The sequence below is a fragment of the Diabrotica virgifera genome, chromosome 2 (assembly GCF_917563875.1).
Source record: "Diabrotica virgifera virgifera chromosome 2, PGI_DIABVI_V3a".
In the NCBI taxonomy this organism is placed as follows: domain Eukaryota; kingdom Metazoa; phylum Arthropoda; class Insecta; order Coleoptera; family Chrysomelidae; genus Diabrotica; species Diabrotica virgifera.
Genome location: NC_065444.1, coordinates 238,026,150 through 238,042,243, shown reverse-complemented (window position 1 = coordinate 238,042,243; position 16,094 = coordinate 238,026,150). Strand labels below are relative to the sequence as shown.

Below are 16,094 nucleotides of genomic sequence, written 5' to 3'. Positions count from 1 at the left end.
TACAAATTGGTCAATTATCAACAATATAATATGGAAATGATACGAAAGTGCTGACGAAAGTAGAACTATTTACCTTAATTAGATATACAAATCACGCGGGCATCGTGTCAACGATGAACCAATTTAAGCTTCTATAAAACTACGATATCTCAGCTAGAGAAAGAGTCTTCTACTAAAGCGTGTACAAGTAACAAGTCAGTATTCAAAGTTCTCCCGAGGTAACAACCATTAGTGTCGGTCTTATAAATAAACTCTCGAATTGCTAGTTGGTGTTTCCCTTATCTGAAGAACAGCCTCCACTGAGCTCTAGGGATTATACAGCTATTGTAGACTGAAAAAGCGTTCGATAGTGCCGAGATATGGCCGATAGAAAAAGCTCTAAATTACAGCAGAATAGACTCCAGGTACAGGCAACTCTTACATAACATTTATAAAATAGCAACTATGACAGTAGAATGCGAAAATAAGACAAAAAAACTAGTCCCGTAGCAATCCGTAGAGGCGTAAGACAAGAAGGTGTAATATCCCCAAAACTGTTTGCCTTAGCTCGGGAAGCTCGTCGTTAAAGAACTGGAATGGGAAGACATGGGGATCAACATAAACGGAAAGAAACTCAATCACCTCAGATATTGCGATGGTGTTGTTCTTATTACGACTAACCAAGAAGAACTATCAACTAGCACTAGCATTAGAGAAGATAGGATTAAAAATAAACATGAGTAAAACAAAAATCATGACAAATACAAATGACAGAATAAATATAAATAACTTAAATATTGGGGTTGTAGACGAATATATATACCTGGGTCAAATAATCAAAGCTAATAAAGAGAAGCAATCAATTGAAGTACAAAGAAGAATCAGATTGGCGTGATGGCGTGGGCAGGCTCCGAAACATGGACATTAACGAAGGCCAATATAAACAAAATAGAAATAACTCAAAGAACAATGGAAAGATCCATGTTGGTGATAAAACTGAAAGATAGAAAATCAAACAACTGGATAAGAGAGAAAACAAAAGTAATGGAACAGAACATATAACAGGGTTAAAGTGGAGATTTGCGGGCCACAATTCGAGGCAAGAAGATAAAAGATGGAATTCTGAAATACAAAACTGAAGACCGTGGACAGGAAGAAGAGGAAGAGGGGACCTCAGATGCGATGGAAGGACGATATTGTAAAAGCTGCAGGAAATCATTGGAAAATCGCACCCAAGGACAGACAGATATAGAAAGATTTGGCGAAGGCTCATGTCCAAAGTTGGACAGAAGATGTCTTTGCCGTTTTTATTGATTGTCAAAAGTCATTCGATATATAGTCCAAGTAATGAAGCTTAAAATAGGACAAAACCTCGCAATTTTTACAGAATGGATCGATTTGTTTGAAAATTTGAGAATAAGTAGTGGATAGTCCAAGGATCAAAATCTATATCAGGCCGAAAGGCGCTTTTACTGTGGGGGTGGTTGCCACCCCATCTCGGGGCTGGAAATTTTATTTTGACCGCAAAAATTGGTAAACACATTCATTCTAAGCAAAAAACGGTATATACTTTTTTTCGATAAAAGTAATAGTTTTCGAATTATTCGCTATCGAAAATATTGATTTAAATCGAAAAAATCATTGTTTTTAATCAGTTTTCTGCTAATAACTCAAAAAGTTTTCGTCCTATCAAAACAAGTTTGCTTAACAAAAATGTACCTTTTGAAAAAATAAACAAAAACGTGTTTTATAATTTGCTTTAAGACCAATAGTAATCGAGCTAGACTTTATTATATGTTAGCTCTTCTTCGTAAAATGCTAAATATTGTAGTTTCAAAGTCAAAAGACGAGAAAACTATGCATTTTTCGAGGATAACTTGTTCAAGCTAATTTAAAGTACTTAAAAATGTCTATCTGCAGAATTAAAAAAAGCCCTTAGCTCAAAAATTACGTGAATTATAGTAAAAAGAATGCCAGTCCCTATTTTTTTCAGCGAAAAAGTGATCGGAAACTTCCCCCTACTCTCCACCCTAATTAAAATTGGCCATTAACCTTATCTGGTCTTCTTAATTTATGTATTATTAATAGGTTCTAGAGGTTTGACCGGCTTAGAATGATTAGTTTTTAAAAAAAATTGACTTAAAAGCGAATAACGAATTTTTGTAGTTTGGTAAAAAAATGCCCTTTCCTTCAGAATAGAAAGATTAGCATCAGAGATACGAAAAAATATTCAGATATAAAATTATGGCTTATTTAATTCCCAAGAACTTGGTATGCAAAATTTTTTTCTACGATAAAAATTGAGTGAGCTATTGAAAATTAAAACTTGTAATAACATGCAGAAACCACCTTTACCAACCCTTTCAAAGTCACCTCTTTTTGTAAATGAGGGTTTTAAAAGGATTTAATATTAATAGCCTTATAGGTCCTGTAAATGTCTACAAAATTCTTTTGTAACAAAACTTTCTAGGATAAAAAATAAAAAAGTTACGGTTAAAAAATCAATATATTTTTTCGAAAAAAAAAAAAAAAAGGAGATATCCAATTGGAAGAATAATAATTTAAGTTAGCGGTGTTCTTAGTCATCGGCCTTATTCATTCTTCTTTATTTATATATTATTAATAGATTCCAAAAGTTTGACCGGCTTAGAATAATTAGTTTTTAAAAAAATGGAGTTAAAAGCGAATAACGAATTTTTGTAGTTTGGTAAAAAAATGCCCTTTTCTTCAGAATAGAAAGATTAGCATCAGAGATACGAAAAAATATTTAAATATAAAATTGTAACTTATTTAATTCCCAAGAACTTGGATTGCAAAACTTTTTTCTATGGCAAAAATTGAGTGAATAGTAAATGATAATAATACAGAAAAACATTGATTTTTTCGATATAAAACTAACACTTTCGATAGCGAATAAATCGAAAACTATTAATTTCATCAAAAAAATGTATACAACATTTTTTGCTTAAAATGAATGTTTTTATCAACTTTTGCAATCAAAATATAATAAAAAATGTCCACCCCCTGAGATGGGGTGGCAACCACCCCCATGGTAAAAGCGCATTTCAGCATCATATAGATTTTGATCCTTGGACTATCCACTACTTATTCTCAAATTTTCAAGCAATTCGATCCATTCTGTAAAAATTGTGAGGTGAAAAGCTTCGGTTCCTGGACTAATAAATAGTACATCATAACAAGTTAATTAAAATATTTAGAGATAAGTTAATACGCGCGATTTCAGGATCATTGTGAAATTATATTGGTCTCAAACAACGATCATTTTTGTATTAATGGGAAGTCTACAGAGGAGGTTCTAAAGGGCGTCAGGCAGGGTTGTGCGCTGTCCCCACCGTTTTTAAATTTATATTCCAATATAATAGGCTGTAGAAATTAATGGAAAACTGATAAATACACTCAGATACGCAAATGACACGATTATAGTGAGCGATGACTTAAATAATATAAATCATAAACTTTGTTGAAAATATCTTTTGTGTGCACCTTCACTTTGATATAAAGTTTTTTCAAACCTGTAGGGAATTATATTTTAATTTACGTGTAAGTATTTTAATTTTATTTGATTAGACTAAAAATAATACAGAGTTTGATATCTAACTACATTTTTAAAAACATGTGGAAACTTTCATTGTCAAATAACTGTCAAAGTGTGGACACGAATTTTTATTCTCCGCAGTTTAATAGTTTGATTTTAACGATACAAACGAGCAGTTCTCGGTGTATTGTGTGTTATTGTGTTAATTAGTGTTCCTTTTGTTAATTTTCTTTATTGTTTATAATAGGTAGGTTAGGTAAGTGATTAAAAAAAGATATAATGGATGAGACCTCGGGTGGCACTTCGCCACCCGAAAATAAGGACGCAGAGGAGGATAGGTATGTAAATAATTTTATAGATTTAAATAATAGATATAGAACTGAGGATAAAGGTCCATATTTTGTATATATTGAGAGTACTGATAAGCATTTGGGAAGAATTTTCCCAATCCGGATTGGTCACGTTTTGTTGACTGACAATTATATAAAATCCGATGTTCTTGATATCAAATCGATTGGTCTTAATCGCGTTAAAGTTATTTTTAAGTCTTATGAAAAAGCTAATTATCTAGTTAATAATAAAATTATGTCTAATAATAACTTAGTAGCGTATATACCCAAATTTTTTACACACAAGAAGGGTGTGTTGAGGAATATTGACACATACTTTTCTGAGGAATATTTAAAAAATGCCATAATATCTAATAAAGAGGTGGTTCAAGTTCAACGCATGAAACGAAAGGTAACAGATAAAGACGGTAATATTTCATATGTAAACAGACAAATGGTTATTGTTCAATTTGTAGGAAATGAACTTCCTCAAAATATAACAATTAATTTATGCAATTTCTCTGTAGAACCATATATATTCCCCGTTGTTCAATGTTTTAATTGCCTGCGATATGGGCATTCTGCCAAGCAATGTAAAACCAAATCTTCTCACTGTCGAAACTGTTCTAGCCTAAATCATACGTCAGACTCTTCTTGCGAAAAATTCTGCATTTATTGCCAAAATAATGAACACTGCTCTACATCCAGAGATTGTCCAGTATATAAGAAACAAAAAAATATCAAACAACTCATGGCCAGGGAAAATATTACATTTAAAGAAGCTGAAAGATTGCATGATAATCCATCTTATGCCAAGATTTCTACAAATAATAGATTTTCAGTTCTTAATAATTCCACTAATTTTCCCTCTCTGCCACTCCCCAGTACGTCCCAAACTCCAAATTCTAGCTTTTTGCTACGTAAACCCATTGTTCGAAATACTTCACCCAAAAGACAAGTGCAAAAACGTAAGCCATCTGCTCCGGAGTCTCCACCTATTTCTCCGTCTCTGCCTACTTCTTCCCATTTTCAATCAAAAAAAACCAAATCTTCACATAATCCCATCATACCAAATCCTCACAGAGATGACTTTATCCAATATAAGGAAAAACTAACAAGTCAGATAATAACCGTAGTTAAACAAGTAGTTAATTCAGATTCATCCGAAACAAATTACAATTTAGAAGAAAATATTAGAAATATGATCTCCTCTATATTAAGTCCTTCAAATCTAATTCCAGAAATCGATATTGAATCTTGTTCTGATGATTCAATCCACTAATAAGATAAGTACACCCAATAGTAAAAACATTAAAGTTATCCAATGGAATATTCGTTCTTTCTCTAAAAACCATCCAAGTTTATTAAATTTTTTACACAATAATCCTGTAGATATTATAGCTTTATCAGAAACCTTCAAAAAACCAAACCATTCTTTTAAACTAAAAGGGTATAAGATTACCCGACAGGATCGTGCAAATGGCTTTGGCGGTGTTGCCATTGCAGTTCGCCAAGACATTAAATTTATAAATTTTCCTATTACTTTTGCATATAAAAAAGATTTAGAACTTTGCGCAGTTAAATTTCCGTCCTTAAATATCATACTAGTATCGGTGTATAAACCACCTAAATTAAATGTTTCTAAATCAGATTGGTCAAATATCTTTCGGCAATTTAATTCTCCTGTTATCTTCTGTGGCGATTTTAACAGCCATCATACACTTTGGGGATCTCATATTAATAAAGCTTGTGGTAATCAATTAGTAGAAGCCTTAGATGACAATAACTATGTTGTTCTCAATAATGGTAAACCAACTAGAATTTCTCGTCCAGAAGAGCTACCTTCGGCGGTAGACATTACATTTTGCTCTGCTAGTTTGGCTAGTGATTGTTGTGTATGGGATGTCGTACCAGATGCGTTAGGTTCAGATCATTGCTTAATCAAATTTGAAATTATTAGGGATAGAGTTATAATAAATAAAAATCCAGCATCTAAATGGAATGATAAATTAGCTGATTGGTCTGCATACTCCACTATACTGGAAAATTCGTTAATTAGTACAAACCAAAATCTAAACTCCAATCTACTAAGCTTCTCTATTTTTATGGAAAAGGTCTCAGAGGCAGCATCCGCAACTATTCCCCTAAAAAGAGCAAGACAACAAGTAACTCAACGTCCAATATGGTGGGATACCGAATGCTATGATATGTTTCGTCGCAGAAAAGAAGCCCTGAACCAGTATAAACGTGTCTCAAACTATACAAACTATTGTCAATATCAAAATGTAGCTAGTCAAACTAAATTACTATTTTCTAAAAAAGTTCGAGATAGCTGGATATCTTTCATAAGCAATATTAATAAAAACACGCACCCTACTAAAATTTGGCAATTTATAAAAAAAATATCAAACAAAGACTCAACGGGATCGGGCAGTATATCAGCTGATATGGTGGACGATTTTTTTGAGTTTTTTATTCCCAAATTTGCATCAAATAAAATCGACTTCAGTAAATTTAATAGTAATGTAGCATGCAATGAATCATTTTATATGCCTATCAGTTTGGAGGAATTACGATTAGCAATCAAACAATCTAAAAGTACAGCACCGGGTTTTGATAGCATTACATATAAAATGATTGAATACTTGCCTGAAATTGCTAAAGGAATTCTTTTAAATATTTTTAATAGTTGGTGGTTGCAAGGATTATATGACCAAAGTTTAAAAAAAACTGTAATTTGCTTACTTGCTAAACCCAACAAAAATTTAAGTCTACCTAAATCTTACAGACCAATTTCATTAATATCATGCATTACAAAAACATTTGAGAGAATTATCAAATTAAGAATGGAATTGCATTTTGAAAGTAATTGTTTATTACCTATTAATCAGTTTGGATATCGCAGAGGCAAAGGCACCTCTGAAGCATTAGCTCAATTAGTTTCCGACATTCAGAATGCACTTTCCGTTAATCTTATAACGGCATGCTTGTTTTTAGATATTAAAGGGGCTTATGATACTCTGGATATTGATATTTTAACTGTTCAGCTCATAAAATACGGTCTAAATTATAAATTCGCACAAAGAATCACAGATTTGTATAGGGACAGAGAAGTTTTCATTCGAGATTCAGAAAATCACATTTACGGCCCTCGATTATTATCAGTCGGAATTCCGCAAGGTTCAGTCCTAAGTCCAGTACTTTTTAATATCTATACTGCAGAATTGCATGACATGTTAAATGAAACAAATAATACAATTAAAATTATTCAGTATGCAGACGATTTTTGTATATACAGCAGCCGTAAATCATATAATGAGTGTTTATGCGATTTGGATCTGATAATGCAATGTGTAAAAAGATGGTCTATGGCTTTTAATTTCACGTTATCCCCTGAAAAATCTAGCATCACCTTTTTCACTAGACATAGGTTAAGTTCCCCTACCAGTATAAATTTAAGTAATGTTGATATTAATGTATCCTCTCACCATAAGTATCTGGGCGTGGTTTTGGACAAAAAACTAACCTGGACACTCCATGTGAATCACATTATCAACAAATGCGAAAAAGGTTTAAACATGCTTCGTTGCATATGTAAAGCTAGATGGGGTGCCGACCCAAAGATAGCATTAATGTTCTATAAATCGTATATTCGGTCAATCATTGATTATGGATGCTTTTTATATGGTTCATCGTCAAAATCTAATTTATCAAAAATCGATCATATTCAGTATAAGGCAATACGTATATGTATTAGTGCGTTTAAGTCAACGCCATGTGCTGCAATTCTAGCAGAAGCGCAGGAACCTCCTCTAAACCTTAGAAGAGAATTCTTGTCTAATAAGTTTCTATTAAAGACCAGGACTTTAGACTCACATAAATTATTAAGTAAAATTAACAGTCTCACTGAATATAACTTAACAAATTCTTATTGGAGAATTAAAACTTCTCCCCCTCTTACAGATGCTTATCTAGAAACTAACAACTTTAGCATTAACACTAAACAAATATTACCCATATATAACCTTTCTATTGAGGAAATCGCAATCTTTCCAAAGATCATAAAACCTACATATAGAAACCTACCATGCCAAAACAATAAAATTATAAAATTAATCTTATCTGAATTTTCTAATTATAAATACATCTATACAGATGGTTCGAAAACATGTAATAGTGTAGGTAGTGCTTATTATGTTTCTAATATAAAAAGTGGTAATTCTTTTAGACTACCTAAATGTACATCTATCTTCACTGCCGAACTTTATGCTATTGAAAGAGCCCTAACTTACGCGGTTGAACAGAACTTTGGAGACACGGTTATACTATCAGATTCTTTATCTGCTCTTGAGGCAATATCACAACCAATAACCAAAAAACACAACAATGAGTTGTTATGCCATATTAGAAAGACAATCGCTCGATTTAAAAATAATAGTAGTGACTTGGTCTTTATCTGGGTAAAAGGACATGCTGGAATCAAAGAAAATGAGATAGTGGATGAAATGGCAAAGAATTCGGCAACTTTAAATGAAATAGTAGATTTAACAATCTCCAGCGATTACATTCCAGAATTGCATAAAAAATTAAGAAAGAAATGGGAAACTATTTGGCTTAAGTTTGTACAAACTTCGAGGAATCCATACACTTACATATACCCACAACTTCCGCAAAATATCCCACACATATTTGATTATCACGTTACTCGGTTTTATTCCACATCCCTAAGTCGCTTAAGATTAAACCATGGCAATTTTCCTGCACATTTAGCTAAAATAGGAATGCGTATCAACTCTCTCTGTTCATGTGATAACTACTCTACTGCAGATTTAAATCATATAATCTTTAATTGTGAACTTAATAAAAACCATACGAAAGCACTAATTGCTAGACTTCAGGAGCGGAATGTAAGTTTACCGCTGAATATTTCACATCTACTAAGCTTCAATACCAAAACTATTAATGATATTATCATACAATTTCTTAAAGATTCTAAAATAAAAATTTAATATGACATCTTCAATCTTCAACTTTCAAATATCTGTGGCAAAAAGTTTATCTAATGCCATCCCCTCTTTGTGAACACACACACACATGTGGAAACTTTATTGCGTTTATTTGCCTACGTATAAAATAATATTTTGTTTGGTTGAATCAGTTATTTAAATATATAGAAATTCATTTAAAATAATCAGTTTAAAACTTACGTAATTAAATTTTAAATCAGGATGCATGTAGTCTACCCCTGAAACAAAACAAAATGTTCTATTAGTAAACTTCTTAATTTTTATTTTTTCTAATTTAGTGTTAAATAATGTAATACACAAATATATGAAAATATATTATGGCAAGAATATACATAGTACTTTCTGATTGCTTTTTGTACTGAATCTTGTCAAGTAAAGAAAAAAATGAATTTTATTTGAAAAGCTTTATTATTATACAAAAGAACCATTCTTTACAATTACTTCTTAAAGATAATTTCTTTTAAAATGTTGACCGTGGCTGCGGTTAAGATGGTCCATTCTAAAGTTCCAATTTTTGATGACGCGTTCAAGCTTTTCGATTGGTATTTGACCAATGACTGGAGTAATATTGTCCTCCAATGCCTCAATCGAGGAGGGAGAGGTAAAGGAAGCATTAAGAAAATTAAAAAATATAAAATCTCCAGAAGAGGACAGAATATCGAACGAACTCCTAAAGTACGGAGCACAAGATCTAACTAAACAACTATTAAAACTAATACAAAAAATAATAGAACAAAACAGAATACCACAAGAATGGAGATCAAGCATCCTAATACCTCTCTTCAAAAAAAGAGACAAATCAGACCCGGAGAATTACAGAGGGATTAACTTATTAAACACAACATTAAAATTAACAACAAAAGTGATAACAAACAAATTGAATGAAATTATAACATTAGCAGAAGAACAACAAGGTTTTAGGTCGGGAAGGTCATGCACTGACGCTATATTTGTAATTAGGCAAGTTCAAGAGAAATCGTTGGAATAAAACAAACCGGCATATTTATGTTTCTTGGACCTTACGAAAGCATTTGGAAGGGTCACATTGAAAGAACGTTATTCACTTATTATATTCGAGAGAGATACCTCTGGGAATAATTAAAACGATAGAAAACATCTACCAGAACAACACAATAAAAGTAAAAGTGGAAGATGAACTAACTGACCCAACTGAAACCGGCAATGGGATAAGACAGGGGGATTCCTTGAGTCCTTTATTGTTCAACCTGATCATGGACGAAATAAAAAAAAGTAAGAACTAAAAAAGGATACCAAATGGGAGAAAAACAACTTAAAATAATCTGCTATGCAGACGATGCAATATGTACTAATCTCTCAAAGTGAAGATGATTTACAACGTATGCTGCACCAATTCAACATACTCGCCAGAAAATTTAACATGTTAATTTCCTCAAAAAAGACAAAATGCATGGTTATAACAGCAGATCCAATAAGATGTAAATTGGAGCTGGAAGGTCAGATAATAGAACAAGTGATGGAGTTTAAATATCTAGGCATCACACTATCTAGCTACGGAAGGCTCGAAACAGAAGTGGAAGATCAAGTAAATAGAGCAAACAGAGCCGCAGGTTGCCTGAATGACACAATATTGAGAAATAAAAATATCGGAAAAGAAATGAAAGGCAGAATTTACAAAACAGTCATCAGACCAATAATGACATACGCAGCAGAAACACGACCCGACACAAAGAGGAAAAAAAGATTGCTCGAAACAGCGGAGATGAAAACCCTTCGAAAAGTCGATGGTAAGACTCTATGGGACAGAGCTAGAAGTACAGATATGCGACGGAGATGCAAGGTGGATAACATTAATAACTGGGTAAGAAACAGAAGAATCGAATGGAATGACCACATAAGCCGAATAACAACAAATAGGGTAGTCAGGACAGCGAGAGACGGTTCCCCAATAGGAAGACGATCAGTGGGAAGACCACGAAAACGATGGAACGACAACTTAATAGAGGCACATTGAAAAAACAGACAGAGTCATGTCTATACAAAAAGAAGAAGAAGAAGAATGCCTCAATCGTAGCCAGTCTATTCATGTAGATTTTGGATTTTAGGCAGTCCCAAAGGAAAACGTCTAGAGGTGTGATGTTACAGGATTTAGGTAGCCAATTCACTGGTCCCAAGCGTAAATAAAATGCTCACTGCATCGTTCTCTCAGTAAAGCAATCCTTTTACGTATGGCAAGTGGCGCCATATTTTTGGAACCAAATGTCATAACCACGAGTTTCAATTTCAGGCACCAAATAGTCCGTTATCATGTCGCGATAATGGTCTTCATTCACAATAACATTCTGGCCGACCTCTATTTTAAAAAATATGGGCCGACGATTCCACCAAACCATAGTCCACACCAAACAGTTGTTATTTCTGAATGTAATAGCAATTCTTGAACCCCTTCGGGTTACTCATCAATCCAAATACGGGAATTTTGTTTATTCACGTCCCAATTAAGCCAAAAATGGGCCTTATAGGAAAATAAATGTTTTTTTTTACGAAAACAGTGTGTCTTCTGCAAGCTTATCAAGAAGCACTTCGACTGAAACGGTGACGACTAGGAAGGTCGATCGGCTTTATATATTGCATTATCGAAAAACTTGCTTGTTAGTAATAAATGGTGAAAATGCCTGGGACCCCGAACTATAAGTTCATATCAATTTCCATTTTATTTAATAAATAAATTTTTTTCAAACAAACACAAGTTTTTAAATTTATAGATTTTCCCATCTTCACACAAAGGATTCAATTATTGGAAGCTCTCGTGCGTTTGAACCTTTCGAATAGCTATTCTGTATTTTCTTATCGTGCGTTACAGTATTCGCCCATATCCCAGTGGAGAATAGTTGTTTATTCGGAAACATATTGAAAATGTTCAGATACGATAGAAAAGTAAAATTCGTTTCAGCTATGGATATTTGTATAGGAAATAACTCAAGTAGAAGTAACTTCCAGATCTCGAATATGTTTCAATTTTGAAATATTTTCTAAAACTAACATTGGAATTCTAACATAAATATCTAAAAGTGCTGTTCATATATTCGATTTTAGACCATTTTAAAAATATTTGATACAACTATCTCCTTTTAATAAGAGTGATGGTGTACATTATTGGATTTGAACTTAGGTACTTGTTTTTTGTACTTGGGTACTTTGTTTACCTAAAGACTGGCTTCTATCAACATTCGTGACTATACCGAAAAAGAGAAACTTCAGACAATGTTGCGAACACCGTACCATCAATCTAATGGGCCACATACTCAAAGTATTTCTAAAGATTATTCATCGTATAATATACTAAAGTTAGAACAAGACATTGGACAAACTCAGTTCGGATTTAGAAAGGCTCAAGGAACCAGAGAAGCATTATTTGCAGTAAATGTGCTAATACAGAGATGTTTAGATGTAAACCAGGACATCTATATCTGCTTCCTAGATTATAATAAGGCCTTCGATACGGTGAATCATAATCCGTTAAAAAAACTACTAAGAACAAAGAACATCGACACACAGGATATAAGAATAATAAATAATCTGTTTTATGAACAAGAAGCTGTCATAAGAATAAATAATTTAAACACCAATAAAATAAAAATCAAAAGAGGCGTTAGACAGGGCTGTGTCTTGTCGTCATCACTCTTTAATGCATACTCAGAAGATATATTCAAAAAAGCATTAGAAGATGAAGTAGGAGGCATAAAAATAAATGGCCTACCCATATGTGAAATTAGATACGCCGATGACACAATACTAATAGCAGAAACTATTACAGATCTACAAAGAATTTTAGATAAGGTTGTTGCAACGAGTGAAGAATTTGGTCTGTCACTAAACATAAAGAAAACGAAATTCATGGTTATATCAAAGAAAAATATTAGAAACGTCAATCTACACGTAAATAATAAGACGATAGAACGAGTTCAGAATTATAACTATTTAGGGACAAACGTTAGTGAAACAAGCGATTATACCAAAGAAATCCAAATTAGAGTAGAAAAGGCTAGAAGTGCATTCACTAATATGAAACAAATATGTAGTAGAGACCTCAGCCTAAATCTTAGAAAGCGAGTACTAAAATGTTATGTATTTTCTGTTCTTTTGTATGGTGTGGAGACATGGACTCTTAATAAACAATGCCTCAATAGATTGGAAGCATTTGAGATGTGGACGTATCGAAGAACGCTGAGAATCTCCTGGACAGACAGAATAACCAATGAGGAAGTACTAAGGAGAATACAGAACAGCAAGGAGATACTGGATTTCATCAAAATAAGAAAACTTTCAATACTTGGGTCATATAACACGTGGTGACAGATACGAACTCCTAAAATTAATTATGCAGGGAAAGATTCAAGGAAGGCGCAGCATAGGTAGGAGAAAAATGTCCTGGCTGAGAAATCTCAGAGAATGGTTTGGATGCAGCTCAACTGAACTTTTTCGGGCTGTAGTGTCAAAAGTGAGAATAACAATGATGATTTCCAACCTTCCTCGCGGAGATGGCACGCAAAGAAAGACTTGTTTTTTAGTGATTAGAGGGAGGGAGTATACATGCATTTGTATATGCTTCATATACATATTAGTCCGTACATCTTACTAATGGAACTCTTAACTTCTATTTCTCTATATTTTCTATAATATATCAGGTTTTTTTATTCTTGTGGTACCTACATAATATGTGGTAGTTTCTTTGAGATTATCTTTCTTTTTGATAATTTCGTCTTGTTCTATTCGAACCGGAAATCATTTTACTCAGATGTCGGGTATGTTAAGATCTTTATTATATTGACATACTGCTTCCTTTGTATCCAACCATTGTCTAACTTTTTTTCGATTATGTTGATTTCAATAATTTCCTAATTATTATATCTTTACGCCTCTTACTCTTTAGGTTCTTTATAGCTGTCGAGCTTTTGCAACTGTTAAATGCATCCAGGTAAATACTTATTCTTTTATTATACAATTTCGTGTTTCTTTTCTCTTATTTTCTTCCTGACAATAGATTCTGTACCTTCCTCCTGTCCTAATCACTTATAAGAGTATGGTGACATCAAATTTTAATATTTTTTTTATAATTCCTTTCCATTCCATCGTCCCATCCATTCTTTTTCTTTCCCGGTCTGATTTGATCTGATTGTTAGGCCTCGTGTCTCTCAGTTAATCAGTATTTTTGTTTGTTCTATCTAATGGTTTGACTACCTTTCTCTAGGGCGTTTCACTTTAACTCTGCCCCTGGTTATCAGGTTTTTCATCGTTCCTCTTCTTTTGACAATGTGTCCAAAATACTGAAAATATCTCTGCCACATTTTTGTTCTGCTCTGCCCATACGCTTTCCTTTCCTCTTCCAGACGTCTCATTATGATTTCCATTTCGTCATGTTTTAAAGTAATAATTATTAATACGTCATTGGCATGTCTCGGTTACTGATTTTCTCGATAATCCATCTTTCATCCCTCCATTCGTCTAGTTTCTTTCTCATAATGTATTCGCTTTAGATATTAAAATGGAATTCAGGCTTCTGTTCTGAAATTATCGGAATATGTATATATGTGTTGTTTATTTTTACAGTGCACTTATAGCAAAACAACAATCTGACCCAAAAAAAATAAAGGAAGGACGAAAATTTGGTAATAGGTATTAGTTGAAATTGTCTATTATTATATAAAAAAACGTTTACAATTCTACATCCCCTCCAATTTACAAAAATTAAGGGGAATACCCCTTCTCCAGGGAGAAAAAATATATATTCAAAATAAGTCCGGAATTGGATAAAATGACTAATTCTTAGCAACTCTTGTTCCATAGAGTTTTTTTCACTAAGTGAATACTTCTCGAGTTATTTGCGAGTGAATATGTTCATTACTAACAAAAAAAAAATATGTTTTTGGACAGTTTTTCGCAAATAACTCAAAAACTAAGTATTTTGTCGAAAAAAATACTCTTAGTAAAAATATAACTTTAAAAAATTGAAGAAAATGGTGTATGCATGAAGTCTGTATACTCAGTAGAGCGGAGTTAGTAGCGAATGAAAAGTAGGTTCTTATCCGTCCAATTTCAAATCGAATATTTCAAGGTGAAATAACCAAAAAACGGAGTACTTTCCCGGGAAATCTCATTACGACTTTTTTAAAGTGTTTATATTTTTGTTTTTTAAAAAAACTTCCAACATTAAAAGTAATTGAGTTACGCTCAAAATATTGTTGGTGGCTTTTATTTTTTGGTAAAAAAATCACGAAAATCACCCTCTAATTAGCATCCCAAATAAAATTAATCGTTACCGCTTCACAAGTTACTTTGCTTATGTATTCCTTATAATATGATCTGTAAGTTTCATTGGTTCAAAGTGTTCGTTTTTGAAAAAAATTGGCTGTTAAAATAAAATTCTTTTTCTAATTTTGAAAAAACTTTCATTTTTTTTTTAATTATTAGTAATACCAAAAATCTCAATGAGTAATAAAATGTACATTTTGCTTTTCTGAATATTTCGGATTTTTTCTTTTCATGGTACACAAAAATATTCTTTATGCTATGACTGTTCAAAATTTGCATACACTCGGGATTAGTGACTCGTTCAAGCCATTTTAATTACAGCCTTTTTAAAAACAAGCACTTTGAACCGGTGAAACTTACAGATCATATAAAGAATACATAAGCAAATTAACTTGTGAGGCAGTAACGATTAATTTTGTTTGGGATGCTAATTAGGGGGTGATTTTCGCGATTTTTTTACCAAAAAATAAAAGCGACCAACAAAATTTTGAGCGTAACTCACTTACTTTTAATGTTAGAAGTTTTTTAAAAAACAAAAATAAACCTTTTTTTTTAAACATTTTAAAAAAGTTGTACTTAATGAGTTTTCCCCGAAAAGTGCTCCGTTTTTGGTTATTTTACGTTGAAATATTCAATTTGAAATTTGACGAAGAAGAACCTACTTCTCATTAGCTACAACTCTGCTTCAACTGGGTCAACAGACTTTATGCATACACCAATTATTTCACTTTTTTATAAGCTATATTTTCGTTATAAATATTTTTTTCGATAAATACTTACTTTTTCAGTTATTTGCGAAAAACTGCTTGGAAACATGGTTCTATTGTTGAAAAATAAACATTTTCAATCGCAAATAACTCGAAAAGTATTGACTTAATGAAAAAACTCTATAGAACAAAAGTTGCTTAGAAT

At 32.6% G+C, this 16,094-nt stretch overlaps 1 protein-coding gene across 2 annotated transcripts in view; it reads right to left on the bottom strand.

The window, feature by feature from the left end:
* The window catches only part of LOC114330885 (neuroendocrine convertase 2), a 423,318-nt gene that overhangs the window by 264,261 nt on the left and 142,963 nt on the right, over positions 1-16,094 (bottom strand). For both annotated transcript variants that reach the window (XM_028280306.2, XM_050644389.1), the window contains exon 4: positions 9,072-9,109. In XM_028280306.2, coding sequence (XP_028136107.1) covers positions 9,072-9,109 — 38 coding nt within the window. The remainder of the gene's footprint in view (positions 1-9,071; positions 9,110-16,094) is intronic.